This window comes from Macrobrachium rosenbergii, chromosome 47 (genome assembly GCF_040412425.1).
Source record: "Macrobrachium rosenbergii isolate ZJJX-2024 chromosome 47, ASM4041242v1, whole genome shotgun sequence".
NCBI classification, from domain to species: domain Eukaryota; kingdom Metazoa; phylum Arthropoda; class Malacostraca; order Decapoda; family Palaemonidae; genus Macrobrachium; species Macrobrachium rosenbergii.
In genome coordinates, this window is record NC_089787.1 from 37,130,756 (window position 1) to 37,149,365 (window position 18,610).

Genomic DNA, 18,610 nt, shown 5'->3' on the forward strand with positions numbered 1-18,610 from the left:
GATCCCAAGATCCCTGAAAAGGAATCTAGAAAAACTAGATGCCGAAGTAGCTCCAGGACTCATGCAGAAAAGTGTGCTACTAGAAACAGTGCACACAGTGAGAAAAGTGATGAACTCCTAAGGAGGCAGGATGCAACCCGGAACCCCACACTATAAAAACCACCCAGTTGAATAGGATGACTGTGATAGACCAAGCAATAAAAAAAAATAATAATAATAATAATAATACGCAACAATAAAAGACAAGGTAAACACAATGAGTTAATGTATTTTGTAAATCCATAAAAATATATATACATAACCATAATCAAATAAAAATTTCTAAATAAATCACAGTGCTGTATTGCATGATTATTCCATGAATACTACAAATATTACATTAGTTTTCATATATCATTAAACAACCATTATGCAAGGCATATGGGTGCATAATGTCTTTCTTCTAAAAGTTTTCTCTTGTCAATGCAATCGTAGATCCAATCACAGGTCACCAAATGCTGGCCAGCTAACTCACTAGGTCGGAACTTAAGTTTATCACTGCAAGAATGAGAAAATATATTGATATAATGTAAACACTGTTATTCTTCCTAAAAGTAATTACAGTCCAGTTATCCAAATGCCAAACACAAGACATGCATTCATTTGGTAACTGACTATTATATCACATACCTTCCAGATGTAAAGGCTTAGGGAAAAACTACTTTACACTGGAATCCAATTAGTTACCCTTTGGGATAACAACAAATCAAGATAGAGTAAAATTTTACTGTGTTATACTATGCATGGATTCTGCAGACCTAACTTCAGTTATCCACCATGGGAAACTGAATATTTAAACAGAAGCAATCTGAAAATTTGCACTTTTCAATCAAAAATGTTACTGACAAAGCCACCACCTTGGCCAGCGACCCACTTTAGATTCATTCTGGGGATGCTGTTCCTTCATCTCACTGGTCCTTACCACTTCACCCTCTCATCCAACATAATGCCTAGGTCACACTATAGCATCCAAAAAGTGAATGACTATATCCATGCTTGCTAAAGTTATACCATTTATTTAGAACTTTGAGAAATATTAAATTAAAATTGAGCACCAAAGTGTGAAAGCACTGATGAAGGCAAATCTGCTAAGCCTGGGCCAGTCCGTCAAGTCACTTTCTAAAGATATATGACAGAAATTCTAAATGATATACAGAAGAAGACTACATTCCCAGAGTACCCAGAATGTAGAAGAATGGGTCATCAGAAGGAATGGCTGAAAAAAGGATAATCATGCTATTTTTGTTTTTGCCCCTTCAACTCTGAAAGCTATGTCCATATTAAGAGATAGATGTTTAGTGAAGATAGAAAAGCTTTACTCTTGTAGTTGGAAGACTAAAACAAAAACCGTGCTCTGGTTGACACCAATATGTTGTACCACAAAGCACTGAGCCCTTACAAAGACTGCTAATACATCTGCTAGACTGAGCAATATGACACTGTTTATGGCAAATAAAAGATGTTTCACTGGGTCCAGGACTGATACGGACTTGAAAATGTGGAACCAACAGGACCATCTGCTTTTTCCAATGAAGATGCAGCAGCTACATTTCAGGCCAAAGTTGAAGAAGTTGACTGAATGAAATGGACAGCTTCCAAATTAATTTTTGAACAATGATGAAACAGAACTGTTCTAAAAAAATATGCCAAACTGCATATACAGTACTTTAATGACGGTACAAAGTAGCCAGTATGTTCAAGTCATGTAAAAATAAAGACAAATATTGGAAGTACTATGTGGCAATGCTGCAGATCATTATTAAGCTAAGCATCATGTAAAACCCAATAACTCACATGGTTTACAGAACAAAGTGAAGCACCAACTACCCTCATTTTGGAGACAAAGAAAATTGAGAGTTACTTCCAGAGTAGGTAAATACTGAAGAAAAGTTTGGATTTCAAGTTCTACAATGGGCCTCAATATTGAGATCTGAAGTTTCATTTCTATTTTGCAAATACATACATCGGCCTGTTGTTTGACCTTATCCAAAGAGCCAATTATGCTAACCTCAATGCTGAGTTAACAGAATGCTGGAAGTCAAGCACCACAGCAAATGCAACAGCATTTATAAAATCTGTAAAATGCTACTGTACTATAATAACTAGACTGGGGGAACTATTACTGCAGCAAAATCCGTAATAACAAGCACCTGGGGACCAAAGGGATTCCAGCTGCATGAGAGAAATCCTTCTAAAATGCCATACTTGCATCCTGAACTGTTATTTTATCATTTATTATCAATAAACAACACCTATTTTCACAGTTTTATTACTATTTAATATCTAGCATCTTACACCATACATTATCCTGTGCTCACCTAACTCTGATGGTAGTGTGAAGAGTGCTTAAATCCATACATCAATACAGCCAATGACAGTCACATTTACAGTAAAATGATACACTAAAAAGCAAACTCATACACACAAACTATGTACAGCAATGTGCTTACTGTGTGTTTGCGCTCTCTCTCTCTCTCTCTCTCTCTCTCTCTCTCTCTCTCTCTCTCTCTCTCTCTCTCTCTCTCTCTCTCTCTCTCCATCAAAAATTTTTTCCAATAAAAGTTTTGGCATTTTTGTTAATGTTTTTTTTTATAAAGAATGACTCTCACAGAGAGAGAGAGAGAGAGAGAGAGAGAGAGAGAGAGAGAGAGAGAGAGAGAGAGACTAGTATATGCACAGGAAGTGTATGGTTTGTCTTAATGCAATGCATACACATAAACCTGCAAATGCACAGACTGAAAAATATATGTGTTGAACACAATTTTGTACTGAATAAATAATACATCAGAGAGAGAGAGAGAGAGAGAGAGAGAGAGAGAGAGAGAGAGAGAGAGACTAGTATATGAGAGTGTATGGTTTGTCTTAATGCAATGCATGCATACACATAAACCTGCAAATGCAGAGACTGAAAAAATATATGTGTTGAACATTTTGTTATAAATAATACATCACATGTTTCGTATAAGCAATGCATACATGTAAGTAAAGTACTGTACACTCATGCAGTTTAGCCTAAATGGTAGGTTTACACAATGACTTAACAAAATCACTATCATGTGAGTAACTTTACTGAATTACAATTACTGATATTATTCTAATATCTATAGTTTTAAATAATGTCTCATATTTAACCTAAAATTCCGTTTCTTTGTTTGATTTTGTTTCTAAATTTAAGTACTCATAAATTCACTTTAACCATCAGTTATCCATCATAAGCAGAGATGGAGCCTTTGTTTATTCTTGAACATTTCAGTAGCATTATTATCAAAAAGATTTGCTTGTTGTCATAGTTGCATACTTTGTCCAAGTTTTTTTTCCTGCCATAATGTAGCTATATATTTTGATAACAATTGTGTTCCCTTCTGCCATTTGGTGGGGGTCTTACATGCTGTCACATAAAGCTATGTAATTTTGTGTCCAAACCAATTCAGTAACAATTTTGTATGCCACTTACATAGTACTTTAAAAATTTTATTTATTCAATAACCACTTGGAAAGATTTTACTATAAACATGGATACATTTTGGTACTTGCTATAAAAATAAAACCATACACAAGTCCTAATTCTGTCAAAATAATATAATAATCTGAAACATCTCTATAAAAACAACCTAACAGTTTTAAAATTTGTAAAAGAATATCCTTCACAGCATGCACAAATATTGAAAGGCATATGTATGGGTCTCCTCATAATTAGCTCTGGATTACCGCATGCTTGCAACATAGCACCCCAAGTGTTGCATCACAGCAATCAAGCCCTTTTAGAATTGCAGATCAGCACTGTAGAGATACTTGGCAAATTCAACCACATCAACAAAATTCTCTTAGAATTACTGACATTTTACAGTACAAATTATAAACTGACGTTCAAGTTCAGTGGTAACTTACCTGTTGGTAATGATTACATGACTAGCTTTGGACAGATCCCTCTCTGGTGTTCCACCATGCAGCCTAAAAGCAAGAGCTGGGAGATCATTACAGTCACAATCATACTGAAATGAAAAGCAAACCATTCATACTATCAGTAAAACTCAACAGAATATTATTATCTATCTAAAATTATATGCAAATAAAAGTTAAAAATTACAAATTTACACATTAAAAAATATCATTTGTTATAATTGACCTAATACTAACATAGGGATAAACTTTGCATTTCAAACATGGAAAGATGACTAAATGAACCCTGTGTTAGTAATTATATGGCCTGAGAATCACACTAGGGTACCTCTCAAAAAGTTGAATAATAATACCTACATTGTCATTAATTCATAAAATTCTAAAAGAAATGTTAGGAATGTAATACTCACAAAGTGGGCAGCAATAATACGAAACAGACCATTAATATTGCCAGGTTCACACAATTCTTGATCAAGCTCATACATTTCTTTTGGAGACAGCTTCTTCCAAGACTGAAATTCCATACAACCATATAAAACAATATAAAAACCAGAATGAAATATAAAACATACAGAAAATAGCTAGAATTTAGAAGGCCAGAGCAGTTTCTCATAACACTTAAGATATAAAAGTTCAGTTATTTTCTATAAATTCATTTGGTGTCCCTGCAAGTGCCAAGTCTCAGAGCTTTGCAGAAATGTAAAAGTATTAAGCTTTGCAGAAATGTAAAAATACAGTATTAAGTTAAAATTGAGAACAGCAAATAAGACATAACTGATAAAACAGAAAAAGCATATTCATATCTTAAATAACATAACATAATTGAATATATAACACAATCATAGAACATTCACTATACTGCAAACTAGCAAGGTATACAGCAAAAAGTAATTGTGTAATCACTTACTGAAAGTTGAAAGTTACTGGTGAACTGTAAAACCTAATACAATGTAGGTATTCATATTTCACCAATGCTATCACTAAATAGACAAAGTGTGGAAAAAATCTGGAAGAGATTTGTATCAAAATAAAAATAAAAGAAGGAACCAATAAATACTGCTAAAGAATACAAGCTGAGGAACACTCTACTCAGCTGTTACTAATTAGGCAGACTGACAACATATGAGGTGATATCTGGATGGATGGCTCTGGAGTGTGCTTCTTATGACACTTGTACAAAAGGGTTCAAGTTTGGAGAAAAACTTAGCGATACTGGATAAAAATGACTGCTGTGTTTGCAATGAACAAAATTAAATGTACTGTGGTTTACATCCCTGTTCTTTTTCATAAAAAAGAAGAAAATAAATTGGACTAAATCCAGTGTGTTTGTACTAGCATAAAAAATTATTTCAAATTTTCAATGATAACAGTGACAAACTACCACTAATTACACTGAGTTCAGTTCTCTATAGTATGGACTGCAAGTGAAGTGGTTTGGGTGTATATTACTTGTGCTTTGTTAATTTTCAATCAAAGATTTTGTCAGCACCTTGTAAGACAGTAGCTTATAAATTATTATTTCCTAAAGGAATCAAAGTAGATTTGGGGTTCCGCTATTTTCTGTTCACCTCAAAAAAAAATAATGACCTTAAGAAAATCTACAGCCAACAAACTCAAACATAGTACCTTTAATACTTGTAGCAGCACTTCTAAAATTTCTACTACAACCCTCCAGCAGCTCATTCCTTGCAGAGATTGAAGGTAAGGACATATATATTCTAAAAAAAAGAAGTATATCTTACAGGGTAAAGAGAAAGGAAAAGTAATTAAGAAGGCAAATTACCTTCTGGAGACAAAATGAGAAGGATGTACAAAAATGAGGGGATATCATCTTCCAGAGCTACAAAAGTACCTTCAAAATATTTTTGTACCTTTTCTTTCATATTAGACATTATCTTTTTCAGCATTCGTTCATCCAGGGGGTCTGTGTAACTGTCGCCAAATTCATCAAAGAGCTCCTTCATGCTGTCTCTTTTCCCATCAAGAAGTGACAACACATCTAAAGGCCCAAAAGGCATCAAAGCACTCCTCTTAACGCACAGCTCAATCCAAGATGGGCGTACTATATTGTGCGATTTGACATAATTATTTACTCGAACAGAGAAAGTATCTGACACAATGCAGAAGGTATCCTTTTCTGAAACAAAAAGTAAAGGATTGTGAACATACATCAAATTCTAAAACTCATATGCTATGGTCTTGGTTCTTTCTTTAATGAAAGCGGCAGCACTTTTCAGTCATCAACCAAAAATAAAAAAACTACATGAGGAAAAATACTAAAGTGCATTCTGTTGAAAGAATCAGCTAACAGCAACATACTAACTTTTCCTTGATGGGGCTTCAAGACATGAATATTGATGAGGAATTCTGTGATACCAGATTACTCCTAATATTAGAAACAATACAGTTTAAACTGATGCAAAAAACTATTAGACCATTTTACCTATCCTTCAATGATAACCAGTTATTTGAACTTACAATGTAATAAAAGTTCCAAAGGACTAACAATGATCTTGATGCTAATTTTATTTGAAATGACAAAGTACAAACCACATGCTTAAATATGCCTTTGTCACCTACACTTTTTTGGAATGAGAATAGAAACAAAAGACTAAAGGTTCATTGAAGCAACTGGAAAGCCTACTAGTGGTGTATGTTCTTAACAGAGTGCATTACTAGGAAGACAAGCAATGACAATGCACACAACAAAAAACGTCAGTTGTAGGTTCTGTGTAAGTAATGAATGACAACAGTACATCCTATATCATTAATTAAACTAAACTAGACAAATAAATCAAAATTCTTGGCTCTCATATGGTTTGTTTAAATACTTAAACTAAATGTATGAGATCCCATAATCTTGGTTTGGTTGCCTGGTTAAATTACATTAGTAATATAAGAAAATACAATGCCTAAAACAATTCATCATATCATAACAAAGGCATTACCAATACAGAGCCTAGAATCAATTGTATCTTTAATTGTCTTCACTGTCATTGCTTACCCTCTTAGTAACAAACTTTGCTAAGAGCTTGTACCACCAGCAAGCTGTCCAGTTGCTTTAATGAATTTTTAGTCTTCTGCATCTATATCCTCATTCCAAAAAAGTGAAGACAACACAGACATGCCTGAATGTCATTTTGAAACAAAATGAGGAAACTGACCAATACGGTATTTCTTTTAACAGTTACAAAAGTTAAGTAATTTTCCACTTTCTTGTGGCAGCTTGATTTTCATATTTACTTCTTGCCACCTATATCTCATGAGGGTGGTCAGATTCAAATTCTGTTTTGTTTGACTGTCATCTATGACAACTGATATATGTTGCTTAGGTTAAATAGTTACATATACTGTACAGAATTCCACATATTCAATTTTACTTCAGCATGGGTTTTTTCTCAATCATTACAGTAAACCCTTTTTAAATTTCTTCACTTTTAGCTCCCATTTACATATGTATCTATTCACTGATTTAGTTATTTACTGAGAGAGAGAGAATAAAATGCTGCCTGGTTAACTAATGCATAGAATACTGAAATTTTAAAGGCTCATGGAAGTCAAGAATAAATTTCAGTTTGAAAGAGGTTTTAGATGTATAAGGAAATTACTTGCTTATAAACCTGAGTTTACATAAGCTAAGATAATTGTGTTTTTGTTCTTTTACGACACTGTAAATAATATTTCACTTTAGCACATTTCTCTAAGGCAATGGATCTTATATTGTAGCTACAATACTTACTTGGGTGCTGAGTTAAAGATCCTCCATGTTCAACAATTAACTTTTCTATTTGTTGTTTGGTCAAACTTTCATCGCCTCCCATGACACAAATCTCCTTGCCAGCAAGCACATCTGCTTTCTGAAAATAAATAAGTATTTACTGTATTGCTAATAGATTTACAGTACAATTTCATGAAAAACAATCTGTATAATAAAAATCCACAATTATATAGTAAAAATATATTACTATGTAAAATAAACCAGAGACTTTCGAACACTTGAACGGTGTTCCTCATCAGTGCTAACGTTAAAATGTAAGTAAGGGTAGTTTTCTTAAGAATGGTTTAAAAAAAAAGGGTGGGGGGCCCGAGCGAGAAGATAACAGCCCATCACTGAAGTGCTGGTTCGGGTGTTAGGTTATTCCAAATTCAACAGGCAGTTGCGCCAACCTCCTTGATCTTCGAACTTGCGATGTTGCACCTGCCTGCGCTGCATAGGTGCCACAGCTGGAACCATCCACAGGGACGTCAGCTATCTGGAGAGAGAGGGGAAGAGGAAGCAGAGCATCAGGGTTCACACGGTCAACATCAGTTTTGAAATTAAAATGTTTTATGTAGTGTTTGGCAGTAAACCAGTTGATGAAAGGGTCTTCATTAGTAAATGACGTATCTTCAAAAGATACTCTCATGTTTATAGCAGCACCTTCAACTAATCTTCTCACGTGAGAACCATCACTTTTAAAAATAGTTTGTGCACCATCCCAATTAATTCTGTGGTTTAAATTTAAACTATGAGCTGCCAAAGTGCTCCCCTGTGCATGAAGATCATAGGCCCTTCTGTGTTCATAATCTTACATCAGTCCCCTACCACTCTCCCGTAGTAACAATCAAAAAGTCATGGCAGAGAACCTTGTAAACACTGTTGTTTCTCTTGGTGCTGTTATTATTCTTGGTAAGAGCTTTTGCCAATGTGTTTTTATAGGTATAAACAATTTTATATCCTTTTGGTATTAATTCAAATAATCGTCCACTCTTGAGACTTCTTCAAAGGGTAATGATACATGTTTCTTGTTATTCACTTCCTTATTAACATGACCTATATAAAACCTCCTAGCCTGGCTGATGATGTCAGTATTAAAATATTCCAGGTACTTTAAGGACCTAAAGGTGTCTACGACATGGGAGAGTTCTTCGACTAGAAATTCAGGGTCGCATATACGGAGAGCTCTTAAAACAAAGCTAATAATAACATTCCTTTTAACTTGCTGTGAGTGGTGGGAAAAATAATGAATATAATTTTCTTTGTTAGTAGCTCTTCTAAAAACTGAAAATTTGAAAGAGTTACTGTTTACATCCCCGATGAATTAGAACATCTATGGAAGAAATCTTGCCATCAACCTCTTTTTCAACTGTAAATTTTATAGAATCGGCAACGTTGTTGGCAGTATTCAGTAAGCAGTCTAAAGCTACGTCGTCGCCGTAAAAAACAATAAATATATCGTCTACTTATCTCACCCACAGAGCAGGCTTGCAGGTTGGGTTACATCTCTTTAAAGGAAAATCTGAGATTGAGAAGCAACTACAAATGCCTCCAACAAAAAGCTGGTCTTTCTATGGGTTCACCACTGTCACCAGTTTTAGCCAACCTTATGGAGTTCAACAACTGTCACCAGTTTTAGCCAACCTGTGCATGGAGTTCATAGAAGTTGAAATATTAAAGAGATGTAACCCAAACTGCAAGCCTGCTCTGTGGGTGAGATATGTAGACGATATATTTATTATTTTTTACGGCGACGACATAGCTTTAGACTGCTTACTGAATACTGCCAACAACGTTGTCGATTCTATAAAATTTACAGTTGAAAAAGAGGTTGATGGCAAGATTTCTTTCTTAGATGTTGTAATTCATAGGGATGTAAACAGTAATTCTTTCAAATTTTCAGTTTTTAGAAAAGCTACTAACAAAGAAAATTATATTCATTATTTTTCCCACCACTCACAGCAAGTTAAAAGGAATGTTATTATTAGTTTTGTTTTGAGAGCTCTCCATATATGTGACCCTGAATTTCTAGACAAAGAATTCCCATGTCGTAGACACCTTTAGGTCCTTAAAGTACCTGGAATATTTTATTAGACACCATCAGCCAGGCTGATAGGAGGTTTTATATAGATCATGTTAATAAGGAAGTGAATAACAAGAAACATGTATCATTACTCTTTGAAGAAGAAGTCTCAAGAGTGGACGATTATTTGAATTAATACCAAAAGGATATAAAAATTGTTTATACCTATAAAAACACATTGGCAAAAGCTCTTACCAAGAATTATAACAGCACCAAGAGAAACAACAGTGTTTACAAGGTTCTCTGCCATGACTGCAATGATTGTTACTACGGGGAGAGTGGTAGGGGACTGGATGTAAGGTTAAGGGAACACAGAAGGGCCTATGATCTTCATGCACAGGGGAGCACTTTGGCAGCTCATAGTTTAAATTTAAACCACAGAATTAATTGGTATGGTGCACAAACTATTTTTAAAAGTGATGGTTCTCACGTGAGAAGATTAGTTGAAGGTGCTGCTATAAACATGGGAGTATCTTTTGAAGATAAGTCATTTACTAATGAAGACCCTTTCATCAACTGGTTTGTTGCCAAACACTACATAAAACATTTTAATTTTAAAACTGACGTTGACCGTGTGAACCCTGATGCTCTGCTTCCTCTTCCCCTCTCTCTTCAGATAGCTGACGTCCCTGTGGATGGTTCCGACTATGGCACCTATGCAGCGCAGGCAGGTGCAACATCGCAAGTTCGAAGATCAAGGAGGTTGGCGCAACTGCCTGTTGAACTTGGAATAACATAACACCCAAACCAGCACTACCGTGATGGACTGTTATCTTCTTGCCTGGCCCACCCCCTTTTTTTTTTAAAGTATTCTTAAGAAAACTACCCTTCCTCACATTTTAATGTTAGCACTGATGAGGAACACCGTTCAAGTGTTAAAAAGTCTTTGGTTTATTTTACATAGTAATATATTTACTATATAATTGTGGATTTTTATTGTACATATACTGTATTATGAAATTATCTCAGTAATATGAAATGCAATGTATCCATAATAAAAAAAAATTCTTAAATAAGATGTATTATTCCATGCAAAACTATCATACCTGGACCAACCAGCTTTAGATGAACAGAACACTTTTCATACTCCAGGTGGTACCCTACTCCTGCTCTCCATATCAATTCTCATTCCACAATGCTCATAAGGCCTAAACAGAACAAGTGTTGGGAAGGGTGGAAGGCCATAAAAACCAATTATGATTAACAGGGTTTTTTAGAAAAGCATTTTTTTTATTATAACAACAATAATCTAAAGATGCGTGAATAGCAACTTGGGATGGAGGGCAAAGGTCTGTACCATGGCAGAATAATGGTCAGAAACCTAAGAGGGTAAAGGCCAAAGGGTCCTAGGAGAGGTGAACACCTGTAGCCATCATGTGTGCTCAATACAGGAGACAAGTGTCCATTAGCCCAAGCACTGTTTGATCAGCTACCAACATATGAGGGTCATGGTGATGTCCTGGAGGTGCCACAAAGAGAGAGAAGTTAAAAAGGGGAAGAGACGGGATCAACCACAATGTCACCATACTATACAATCTGTCCCAAGGCTACTTGATGTTCATAAGTTACATACCTGAGGTAAAACTCTTGAGATAGTGGACTGGCATCTCTGTGTTTCCGTATTCAGAAATGAAGTCAATTCCATGTTATATTTGAACAGCATGGGGCTGACCTCGAAATTCACAGGCTCTTATCCTTAGTTGGTAAAGATGTTACCTAAGCCATTTAAATAAACCTTCAGGGTGCTTGCCTGAGCTAGAATGATTGTAAACCAACAGCTTCCTGGCACCAATATTTAGATACAACCTTAATGGGGAGGCAAGAATGTCCTTAGTACACTGCAGGGGTGAAAACCCGAGCTTGAGCCAGGCACAGATGCTGGTCCTCCCCAGCAGATGAGGGCAATATCACAGCAGCTGCTGAACCATCCCAAAGGGAGGGAAAGTATACAATTCCAGAAGTCTTACTGGTGCTGCATCATATTTATGACCCAAACAGCAGAATGCAGGTAGATTGTGGCTAGTGGAAGTAGGAAACAAATCTACCAAACAGTCACACACAAATGCCATGTTGAGGGACCGTTAGGTCAGTGATGACATTTCTTTCCCTCCCTTAACACAGTACAGGATGATACTGATCCATTATTTTTTACCCAAGTGAAGCTGTGCACTGTAAGTTGGCACTGGCCTTCCAAGAGTGTCACTGCTTTACATCTAAGATAATCAGTGGCAGCTGCGTTGTCTGCCGTGACACTGGTGCTTCAACATTCCCATAATGTCAAAAATGCCTGAAGCCCTAGGGACACAGCCTGGAGCTCCAGCTAGTTATGTGCCTCTGCCTCTTGTTTTCTGTCCAGACAGCCTTGGCCTGCTTGGAGGTGTTCATAAACAGAACATCCATGTCTAGGGCGCTATTCATCCTGAATAAATGGGATTGGCAGCTTTCTGGGCATGGATGCTACCTTTTAGTACCACATCAGCTGCTGTTGGAGGATATAGATCCTGAACCTGGTGGCTGGAACCAATTTTTCCATGAAGACGGGGTGACGAATTGCTACCTGCCACGTCTCTACAGTGATGGGGGCCTGATCCATGAACAGGAGGAAAGCACACACCATCCACCAAATCCTGTCTTCTGATGGTTTCACTTCTCTTGCAGGGTGTCTTGTGTCATGCACAGGTATATTCGACTCCTGTTGAGATTAACAGATCTGACTTCCATCCATTAGCTTTTAGTCCCAGGTGTTAAGTAATTCTGGCCAGAACACAGCCATAATAACTGTGTCTAGGTAGTAACAGAGGCAGATGCTAATCCTGTCAACCACAGCAGCCAGTGGTGTGAAGTTTCTTATGAAGACCTGCAGTGCCACAGACAGGCCATCGCAGAGATCTTTGAATTAGAAAACCTTCCCCTTTAAACAAAGTGTCCTTCGAGTAAACTGAGCTATTTCCTCTATGGACCCCTTCTCCACCATGGAAGAGACTTCTTTATCCAGAATTTGTAACTTCTTGGAGCTATAATCATAAGAGCCAAATGCAACCAATAGCTGGGGAGTTGATAGTCTTGCTGAGTCACTTCTAATACCTATGATTCCACTCCTATCACTTGCCCTGACTTCCACTTCTGAAGGCAACACCTATCCTGAAACACAGCACCTGGGACACCACTAACATCATCATCTTCTCCCTCCTATGCTTGGGAGCTTTGTCAGGGTCCTAGCACTCTTGCTGGGGTTAAATGATGATGGGGAGGGGATGTGTTACTGGAACTTATAATCCCACAGAAAGAGTAAAGGCACCTATACTGGATTTGACTGACTGAGGTTTAGGATGGCTGGAGTTCAAATGCTAATGATGCAAAGTAGAGGAGTACAGCTGCTTCTGCTGGAAATACATGCTCCACAAGGGGAATTTCCTCTATTGGTGTGAGCTCTGTCACCACTGCTGGTGAGGATGAACTGAAGGTTGGTCTCCCAATGAAGATAGCCATATCAGTACCTGCTTCTAGCCCAGGTCTGTCACCAACTCCTCCGGGGATAGTAAGGGATCCAAATGATTTTGTAGTTAGCACTTGGTCACCTACATAACGAAGCTTTCATTACAAAAATAAACAGCAATTAGATGGCAGTTAGCTACCACACACTTTTTGAAAGCCCTTTTGGGATCCATATCCATCTCTATTTACTACTGAGAGTAATCATGGAAAGTATGCATCAAAGTATATTACTACACCACAAAAAAATTGACTCAATGTGGCTACAGATATCATCAACCTCTTAAAAGGCATGAAAAGTGAGCCAACTGTTCAAATAATAGAGTTTGAAAAGTGCTTAGAACACTGGGAAACATAAAATACATCAATATGAACCAAATGATGAACACAAGGAAAATACAACCAATACTAAAAGACAGAGCACTGCCGAGAAGCAACAAATTTTAATGATGAAAAAACAAATTAACGAGATTCCTTACTCAAGAACCCTTTCTCCTGCTGTCTGCACTATCCCACAAAATACTGGTAAAATCTATGACTAGACAAGTACCTACTTTAAAATGCTTGGTCATATTTAACAGCTGCATTAATTACAAACAAGTAACTATCATTTATATTTTAATGTTAACGATAAAACAAACCTTTACAACTTTTGTTAAATCAGCAGGCCTAAAATGTGAAGGTAATGAGGGATGATCCGCTTTTGATGGCGTTTTCCGTTTGGCTGCAGGTTCATCACCTGCATCAATGTAATGTTTGGTTGCAAGTTTACCACTTGCTTCCTGTGAATACAAAATATGTGCTAAAAGTATAATTATAATCACAAGAATGTAAGCTAAGTTTTTAAATTAGGCATGGATTTCTTACTGTAGATATGTGAACCAAAGCTTCAATCTCTGTGACAGGACATTAAACAAAGAAAAATCTATATGTGATTTTTACATTACTTAAAATGTCCTAGTTTTCAACTACAGTTATAATTGCAGATGTGTTCACTGTCAGACCAGTACATGACACATCGACTATTATACAAAAATCTATTACCAACAGACTATCTTATTTTATTTGAAAGAAATATGTATTTTCTGTGACTACTGACTATAACATCAGAAAAAGCAAAATATTATGGGAAGTGCCATACTAATAATAATAATAATAATAATAATAATAATAATAATAATAATAATAATAATAATAATAATAATAATAATAATAATAATAATAATAATAATAATATTATTATTATTATTATTATTATTATTATTATCATTATTATTATTATTATTATTATAAAGTAATAGAGCATTTTAACAAGACTAAGGTGTTACAGCACTAGACTAGTATAGGGTTTGCCCAAAACATTTGCTCTTGATGAAAAACTGAAGCAAGGTAAGTTGAAGTTAGAATGCAAGGCAGGAGAAGATGAAAAAGTATAAAAGGTAAAAGGAAAAAAGCAATGCAACAGGGTCTCCAAAAGACACTTCAAAGAACCTTCAGTAAAACATAAAAACCACCAAATTTATAATCCCTTAAGAAATTCACTCCTGATTACTTTTACACTCCTCTGCATCAGGCATTCTACAATGTTAAATTTACTTATTAGTTCACCTCAACAACAATTTCATTTAATTTTCTTTATGATACAGTTATTACATGATAATAATGAATTCAGAACATCAATCAAATGAATTCCTGTATAACTACTATTATGTAGAGTAAAATACTGTAACACATTAACAGACAGTTGCACAATTTATAAAGCACATCTAGTGTGCATTAATGGTACTGAATTTTCCATTTATGTTACAACAGAAAGTTAATGCACTTATTGGAACACTAACCTTACTAAACTCAATTAATTTTTGTCTTATTTCTTCTAGGATTTTCTCTATTGTTCTTAAGTGTGGATTTATATATACTATAGTATGCCCATCTCTTGGCTCTTTTCGTCATTATTTTCAAAGCATACAGACTATTCTGTGGAATTTTGCTGAACCAGTTAATGGTCTTCTAGGTTTTTTCCACACAAAAGTTTGCATCAAATAACAATAATGATAAAATATCAACATTCTATATAATATTACTCAACATGACCACAAATTCTTAAATTTACTTTATATTTGGGAGATACACCTTACCTTTTCCAATTCATTTAGTTCCTTTGTTGTTAGTATATCATACCAAGGCTTGTCATAACGAACTTTCTCCACTCGGGGAAATCTTAAAGTTACACCAGTCTGATATAGGAGACTCTTCACCACTTCTGCAGCTCTAACCTGGAAAGTAGAACAAAAATGAAAGGATCTTATAAAACAGAACTTGTAAATCATATGATGCAACTTAAAAAAATAATATAACAAATTTTTCATTTGGTGGGTTTCTAAGCATTTTCAATTCCCACCAAAAATTACATAAATGCGTCAGTTTATAATCCATTTTTTCTCAGTAATACAATATACTACCATTTAACCCTTAAACGCCTACTGGACGTATCATACGTCGACTAAAATTGTCTGTTGGGTGCCAAGTTGACGTAACGTACGTTGACTACAAAAAATGTCAACCTTCGGTCAACTTTGACTCGACCGAAATGGTCGAAAAATGCAATTGTAAGCTAAAAATCTTACATTCTAGTAATATTCAATCATGTACCTTCATTTTGCAACAAATTGGAAGTCTCTAGCACAATATTTCGATTTATGGTGAATTTTTGAAAAAACTTTTTCCTTACGTCCGCGCCAGAAATTCTTTCGTCACGTTGTCGTAATGTTTGCACCGTTTTATATTAGTCGTTACATAAAGTTTTATATATGGAAATGTGTGCAATTTCATGTAGAATATGACAGAAAATAACTAATGGTTGTAGCTTTTATCAGTTTTGAAATATTTTCATATAAATCACGATAACCGCCAAAATTTCAACCTTCGGTCAACTTTAACCCTTAAACGCCTGTTGGACGTAGCAAACGTCGACTAAAATTGTCTGTTGAATGCCGAGTGGACGTAGCAAACGTTGACTACAAAAAATTTCAACCTTCGGTCAACTTTGACTCAACCGAAATGGTCGAAAAATGCAATTGTAAGCTAAAACTCTTACATTCTAGTAATATTCAATCATGTACCTTCATTTTGCAACAAATTGGAAGTCTCTAGCAAAATATTTCGATTTATGATGAATTTTTGAAAAAACTTTTTCTTACGCCATGCTGTAACTCGGCCGAAAATTTCAGAAATTCTTTCGTCATTTTGTCGTAATTTTTGCACTGTTCTATATTAGCCGTTACATAAAGTTTTATATATGAAAAGGTGCGCAATTTCATGTACAATACAACAGAAAATAACTCATGGTTGTAGCTTTTATCAGTTTTGAAATATTTTCATATAAATCACAATAACTGCCAAAATTTCAACCTTCGGTCAACTTTGACTCGACCGAAATGGTAAAAAACGCAATTGTAAGCTAAAAATCTTACATTCTAGTAATATTCAATCATTTACCTTCATTTTGCAACCAATTGGAAGTCTCTAGCACACTATTTCGATTTATGGTGAATTTTTGAAAAAACTTTTTTCCTTACGTCCGCAAAAAAGAAATTCTTTTCAAATCACGTTGTCGTAATGTTTGCACTGTTTTATATTAGTCGTTACATAAAGTTTTATATATGGAAATGTGCGCAATTTCATGTAGAATACAACAGAAAATAACTCATGGTTGTAGCTTTTATCAGTTTTGAAATATTTTTATATAAATCACGATAACTGCCAAAATTTCAAGCTTCGGTCAACTTTAACTCGACTGAAATGGTCAAAAAACACAATTATAAGTTAAAACTCTTACATTCTAGTAATATTCAATCATGTACCTTCATTTTGCAACAAACTGGAAGTCTCTAGCACAATATTTCGATTTATGGTGAATTTCTGAAAAAAAAATTTTTTCCTTACGTCTGCACGCGGTAACTCGGCCGAACATCTCAGAAATTCTTTTGTCATGTTGTCGTAATGTTTGCATCGTTTTACATTAGTCGTTACATAAACTTTTATATATGAAAATGTGTGCAATTTCATGTAGAATACAACAGAAATTAGCTCATGGTTGTAGCTTTTATCAGTTTTGAAATATTTTCACATAAATCACGATAACTGCCAAAATTTCAACCTTCAGTCAACTTTAACTCGACCGAAATGGTCAAAAAACACAATTGTAAGCTAAAACTATTACATTCTAGTAATATTCAATCGTTTACCTTCATTTTGCAATAAATTGAAAGTCTCTAGCACAATATTTCGACTTATGGTGAATTTTTAAAAAACATTTTCCTTACGTCTCGCGCTGGTAACTCGGCGAACATCTCAGAAATTCTTTTCGTCTCGTTGTCGTAATATTTGCACCGTTTTATATTAGTCGTTACATAAAGTTTTGTATATGAAAATGTGCACAATTTCATTTACAATACAACAAAAAATAACTCATGGTTGTAGCTTTTATCAGTTTTGAAATATTTTCATATAAATCACGATAAATAGAAAAAATTCGACTTTCGGTCAACTTTAACTCGACCGAAATGGTCGAAAACTGCAATTGTAAGCTAAAACACTTACAGTCTAGTAATATTCAATCAATTAGCTTCATTTTTCAACAAACAGGAAGTCTCTAGCACAATATTTCGATTTATGGTGAATTTTTGGAACAAAAATTTTTTTACATCCGCGCGTTACAAATTCATGCATCATTTTGTGATAATATTTTCTCTGTGTTGCTTTGATTGTTTTAAAATTTGTTATATACCAAAATCATCGCAATTTAGTGTCCAATACAACTAAAAAAAATTAAGTCATTAGCTTTAACCGTTTTGCTTACAGCGCGATTTATATACAATTATATACAAGTTTTTTTTTTCGCTGTCATATATTCCAATATTTATATATGATAATGATATTTTTTTTCATTTCTGATGGTTGCATACTAAACTTCAGGCAATGACAAAAAAAAATGAGCCAAAAATAAACTCTTAATCTTAAAAACTAAGCGTGCCGTGATTTTTTGAAAAAACTTTTTCCGCTTCAGCGCTAACTCACCGAACGCCGGCATACGGGAGACGTTTTTGTAAACAGGGCTTCGGCGTTAAAGGGTTAACTTGACCGAAATGGTCGAAAAATGCAATTCTAGCTAAAACTCTTACATTCTAGTAATATTCAATCATTTACCTTCATTTTGCAATAAATTGGAAGTCTCTAGCACAATATTTCGATTTATGGTGAATTTTTTGAAAAAACATTTTCCTTACGTCAACTTTAACCTGAGGTAAAAATGCAGGCTAAAACTCTTACATTCTAGT

The 18,610-nt window shown here is 35.0% G+C and overlaps 1 protein-coding gene across 1 annotated transcript in view; it reads right to left on the bottom strand.

Moving 5' to 3' along the window:
• Positions 1-248: 248 nt before the first annotated feature.
• The window catches only part of DNAlig4 (DNA ligase 4), an 87,835-nt gene continuing 69,473 nt past the window's right edge, over positions 249-18,610 (bottom strand). The window contains exons 24-30 of the mRNA XM_067090639.1: positions 15,410-15,547; positions 13,913-14,053; positions 7,679-7,796; positions 5,811-6,076; positions 4,350-4,451; positions 3,928-4,031; positions 249-537 (exon numbers count right to left, since the gene is read on the bottom strand). Of these exons, the coding sequence (XP_066946740.1) occupies positions 408-537; positions 3,928-4,031; positions 4,350-4,451; positions 5,811-6,076; positions 7,679-7,796; positions 13,913-14,053; positions 15,410-15,547 (999 nt within the window). The 3' untranslated portion in view covers positions 249-407. The remainder of the gene's footprint in view (positions 538-3,927; positions 4,032-4,349; positions 4,452-5,810; positions 6,077-7,678; positions 7,797-13,912; positions 14,054-15,409; positions 15,548-18,610) is intronic.